This window comes from Andrographis paniculata, unplaced genomic scaffold (genome assembly GCF_009805555.1).
Source record: "Andrographis paniculata isolate CXL003 unplaced genomic scaffold, ASM980555v1 Contig64END, whole genome shotgun sequence".
Taxonomy (NCBI): domain Eukaryota; kingdom Viridiplantae; phylum Streptophyta; class Magnoliopsida; order Lamiales; family Acanthaceae; genus Andrographis; species Andrographis paniculata.
The window spans coordinates 478,722-484,289 of NW_026137600.1; the positions used below are offsets into that span (position 1 = coordinate 478,722).

Below are 5,568 nucleotides of genomic sequence, written 5' to 3' on the forward strand. Positions count from 1 at the left end.
CCGTTTCCAAAATATACTAACACATAACTATATTATTGAAAATCAAACCGTATTTTGTATTGAATAATCCATTATTCTTTTTAAATTTCCAAAATAACCCAAAAATAGGAAAACAATCCAAGGCGTGTTTGGTTAGGATTTCCTTCACAAACCAACACTATTCAATCTCATAACTTTCAATACAAACACAATGCATTAGTCTCAAAATCAAAGCCAAACAAATTCCTATGAACACAACAAAACTCAATTTTTAATTTTTTTTATATTATATAAAAACAAGTTACTTCTTATAAAACATGCCGTCCAATTGGCAATTACATTCACCCTAGAATTCCTTCAAAAATTTAAACAAAGGCAGGCAATGAAAATGAAACAACAATAATTAAAATGTAATTCAAACATGTAGTCAAATAAAGTAATAAAGGTACCCTAAACCTTCATAAAATCGTCATAAACATAAAATCAAAACCAAGAAGTCAAGTAAATGTAAATGTAGGTTTAAAAAAACCAAAAAACAAAGCAAATGAAAGTTGACAGATTCAAAACAAAAGGGGTATCATGCAGAAATTCAAACACTGTCCATCACTTACCACAGAGAGACAAATATAAGCTAATTAAGCAAATCAACAACAACTAACCTGGCTCCGGCCGCCGCAAAATTCCACCTCAGGCGAGATACCGGTAGAGGCGTCGATCGACGTTGTCCCGTTCCAGAAAGTCCCGCTCGATCAGCGACTCGACCCGCTTCTTAATCTCCCCGGGATTCGCCAGGAACCGCGGCTGCAGCTGTTTCGTCACCTCCGCAATCACGTTATTGTGATCCAACACCTTCCGCGCCTTCATGATCCTCACGATCGCCGCCTCGATCTGCGGCTTCCGGTCCTCCTCCACCCGCTGCCGGGTCTCCATCTTCTCCGGCTCCGACTCCTTCTGCGCCACCACCGTCCCAATCTTCACCTTCCGAAGCTTGCTCGTGAACCTGTCGTTGACGGAGAACGCGTCGTCCGCTCCGATGTCCTTGCTCATCGGATCCTTCCGGAGCACGTTCTTCCCCTTCACGCATGCCAGCGACTGCAGGCACCGTTTCAGGTCGGCGGCGGGAATCTCCGTGGCCTGCTCAATCTCCTTGTAGCTGAGCGACTCGCTGCTGTTGAACAGCATCAGCACGCACATCTGGTACGTCGACACGTTCAGCTCGTACTTCTGGTCGTTCGCGAACGTCGCGCGTAGATCCGCCGCGCCCATGTTCGTCTGCCAGGTTAATCGCCGGCCGGTGTGCGTGCCCAGATAATACGATCGGAACCGTTCGCAGAGAGCGGATATTTCCGCCGGCATGTTGCAGGCGACGCTCGATTGCGTCGGCCACGATCCCGTCGTAAGAACCTGGACGACTAACGTCGGGCTGTTCGTTAATTCGGAGCCGTGCGCGGCGTAGAAACCCTGCATAGCATCCTGAGAAGTTTTCATATCGGTGAACATGCCTTCGAGTTTCGACGTAAACTGGTAGCCGCATTCGGTCTTCAGCTTCACAATCAGGCTTCGCTCGGCGTCTTCGGAGATCGTTTTTCCGGACAAGAGCCGTTTCGCCAGGTGCTGCTTGTAGTACTTTTCGAAAACGTCTTTCTCCTGGAGGTAACGGAACAGCATCATCACCTTATCGAGAATCGTCTCGATGTCCTCGTCTTTAACTCCCTTGAGACCTTTCCGTAGCTTGTCGTCTACGAACAACGATATGTACTCGGGAGATCGTTGGTTCAGATTGATGAAGTACTCGAAGGAAGAATTCAATCCATTCTGGAAGGTCTTGTCGTTGCCGAACGCCGAGCTTATGATCTTGTCGTACTTGTCTCTTTTCTCCAGGAGCAAGTCGACGAATTCCACTGGATTCTTCGATTTCTCCGGATCAGTCACGAGCTGTTTACCGGTGTCCCTGAGATGAGTCGTCATGACGTCTCTAATCGTCAAGAGTCCATCGGGAATCCGACGGAATAAGCTGTACATCCTCCCCAAATCTTCGAATTTATCGTCGAGAAACATCTTAACCAACCCCGAATTCTCCATATGAACGAGCCGAAGCATGTGATTGGCGATCATCTCTTTCTCGACAACATTAGTGATCTTCTCCTCACTCCTTGCATCCAAATAGTGCGACACCCTGTCGATCTCTTCATTCAGACGTCGTTCAGCTTTCTTCAGGTAATCCCCACAATCACTGCACTCAATAAACTCCTGAGATTCAGCTCGATAGAAATCAGCAGAAACTTCTAGAAACGGCTTCTCGAAATCTTCTTGGTAGACTGACGGCCCCAAATCCATCAGCATTTTAATTATGTTCCTCATCAGCCCTCGGTTGATAACTTCGCCGGTTCGTTCTTGATATATCAGATCAAGAACTGTGTTCTGAAGGCGCGGCTGGATATTAATGGAATGAATCACATTGTCCCGCCAGAGGTTTAGCCCGAGCTCATGGATGGGGGTTTTGTGGGTGCTCGGGATGAATGTTCTGTCCATGTACATTAGTATGTCGCGGATCATTTGCAGTGCTTTGTTATGATCGCCCCATTTTGCATTTAGCTCTTCCAGGAATGATGCACCTTGCGCTGCCTCTATAGATTTGGACATCGTCTGAAGATGGAGTGTCATTGTTGCCACTAATCCGGAGTAGAGCTTCTCCCCAAACTTATGTAGTACCATGTTGTAAGCATTTCTACATGCATAGATAATCCCATGTCAGAGACGAGCCATTTATGACATAGAAGCCACATACAATAAAGAAACATAATGTATAATCAATTTCCTATCATTAAAAAACAAGAACCATTCCATTTAAAATCATAAAACAAAATTTAGTTGAGTTTCCTACAAAAATAGTGGTTTTTCATGCGACAAATAAAGAGATAACACAAAGAAGTTTGTTTGGTTTTGGCCGTAAACCAAAATCGGCACTATTCAGTCAGTATGATTCCCAATAAAAATATAGAGTACTATTTCATCTAACAAAATATACATCAAAATACTATTTAAACAAAAATTCAACCTCTAACCAAAACTAAACAAATAAGAAAGAGTAGAAATGATCCTAACTACTAGTAATCATCATGCAATTTTGTTGCTATGGATGCTCCTATATACGATAATAAATGCCAAAATCAGTAAAGGTCCTAAAATAATGGATACTGAAACATACAATATATATAGTAGCTACTAGCTACCTTGAGACAAGTTTACAAAATAGGAGTCCTACAAGTCAAGTAACAAGCGGACCAGAACAATGAGATACAAGAGTTTTATCATATGCGAGCTTGAAAGAAGACAATCCAAACAGACAATAATTGGATTTTGATTATTCGAAATGTTTATATTTATTTACTATTTGTATGTTGGATACTGCATAAAGTTCCACAATGCTATAGACTATCTTTGCTTCGCTTAAATTCAGTAGACATTTGTCCGAGTCTTGAAGGGAATGTAAAACTAACTCGGAGCCATATTCTTATCTCAAATAAAATATTATATAGTAAGTAATTAATTATGGGATGAAGCTTGACTGCCATTAATAGTCACCGAAGAGTGAATCGAAGGATAAACTTCACAAAATTTTTAATTAAAGAATGAGCATAACTGGAAGACCGAAGTTGTAAACACGTGTCCTTCACTACCTATAAGTAGACACGTTATAATTTGGATGACAGAAAATTACAGCTAATGACAATTGTTTTAAAAATAATAAAGATAAATAAGATAAACCGAATGAGTAAATATGCTATGGCATACGAAATAAATCTATTTCCACATCAGTTAAACGTTGGTTAACTACCCTGTGGTAACAACTTAAAAGACTTTGGCTGCTTCCCAAAACGTGGCTAATAAATTTACATCAAATTGTCGTTGCACTAAGAAGCCTCGACCATACAAGCATATCATTAATTCATATTACAGCAAGCATTTAACAAATATCCAGATCACATACCATAAAATGTATTTTCAGAGAATTATGGAATCATCAAATGGCACAATCCTACAACCATTTCTGCTCCTTAACTAAAAATAAGCACACCGTGGGATTAAATACCGAAATAATTAATGCTTAAGCACAATCACATATAAATCATAACAAAATTCATTAACTGTTCTCGAAACAACTTGAATGAATGGTGAATATAACTAAGATCACATAAATATCACTGTAATGTCCACTTCAAGACAACCTTATCAACCAAAATTCCCAGCAACCAATTAATGGAAATCGAAAAGGAAAATAAACAAATTCCACAAGCATGCCTTCTGTGTCATCTTTTCCTACTAGCAATTCGAACTGGACAAGTTTTTGAAAATCATTCTCTGTCAAATCCTTAAAAATGAAATGTATGTACCATTCAGATAAACAGATCATAAATAATCAATCACAATTGATAAGGCATATAGCAAATAACATAGCCTGTAATTCAGCACAAAAAATAACAACATCAAACAACAATCGGAAGCATTTCTTCATATAAACAACAGAAAGAAGACCTGTATAATTCTTCGAAGCTAAGCCCGCTCGCGTTGTGATTATAAATCTCATGAATCGCATGCTCGATAATCTTCCAAGTCTTGTCCGCATACTTGGGATCCACCACCACTTTATGCTTAAACGCTTCAATCTGAAAATTCCTCTTCTTCTGCCCGCTATTCATCCTTCCAAAAAAAACAAATCCAAAAAATCCAAAAATAAGAAAATCAACCCTTTGATTCAGAAAATCCGAGCCACGAATTCACCCCCTGGGTGCCGCGGAGACAAAAAATTGGGAACGACGATAAAATCGAACTTCCGCGAATTGATTGATCCTCAGTTCAACAACAACTAGGTTTAGGGTTCGGAATCGGAGGGCGAATCAATCCAACGAAATGCGGAGGGAGAGTCAGCTAATCCAGCAACGAGTAACGCGCGATTGATTGAGGGAACAATATTTGTTTATATGTTTTTGAAATTTGGGGAAAAGGGTTTTGTGTCAACTATGAACTCAACTGACGATGGCTCTCTGTTTTGGGAGAGATATTTGGTGGGGCGGGGCGGACGAAAATCAATTATTAAGGAGGATTTGTTGGCAGGAAAGGAAATAAAATTTATTAATTAATTAAATAAATAAATATTGGCATTTTTATTTTATTACAGCTCTATCCACACTATGAGAGAGAGACACTGATTTTCAAAATACCATGCGTTTTTTTATATTAATATTTATAAAAAGCAACTATTCAATATCAAATATTATTAGTACTAACATAGTTTTTCATATCACAAAAAAAAAAATAATAATAATAATTCATCTAAAAACAAACAGATTAATTATATTAAATAATACCATGCATTCCTTTTATATTATTTTTTTAATATTAATTATTATATTAATATTTATAAAATAACAAAAATTTCTTATAATACAAAGGGAATTATTTAACACAAAATATTACTGGTACTAACACAGTTCTTGGTATTATACAAAAATAATAATAATAATAATAATAATAATTCATCTAAAACGGAACATACTGATTATATTTTTATAAATCTATTATAAAAAT

At 38.6% G+C, this 5,568-nt stretch overlaps 1 protein-coding gene across 1 annotated transcript; it reads right to left on the minus strand.

Annotated features, from left to right (window-relative positions):
• Nucleotides 1-436: 436 nt before the first annotated feature.
• On the minus strand, nucleotides 437-5,069 carry LOC127261768 (cullin-3A-like). Its single transcript, XM_051290142.1, has 2 exons — nucleotides 4,516-5,069; nucleotides 437-2,707 (listed from the first exon to the last, which is right to left on the minus strand). The coding sequence occupies exons 1-2, from the start codon at nucleotides 4,677-4,679 to the stop codon at nucleotides 667-669; spliced, it is 2,205 nt and encodes a 734-aa protein (XP_051146099.1). The 5' UTR covers nucleotides 4,680-5,069; the 3' UTR covers nucleotides 437-666.
• Nucleotides 5,070-5,568: the final 499 nt, after the last annotated feature.

Bases quoted from the DNA above. Each gene is read 5' to 3' on its own strand.
- LOC127261768 (XM_051290142.1), bottom strand. From the start codon at position 4,679: ATGAATAGCGGGCAGAAGAAGAGGAATTTTCAGATTGAAGCGTTTAAG. The intron at 2,708-4,515 runs GTCTTCTTTCTG...CTATGCATGTAG, and splicing joins AGCTTCGAAGAATTATACAG to AAATGCTTACAACATGGTAC.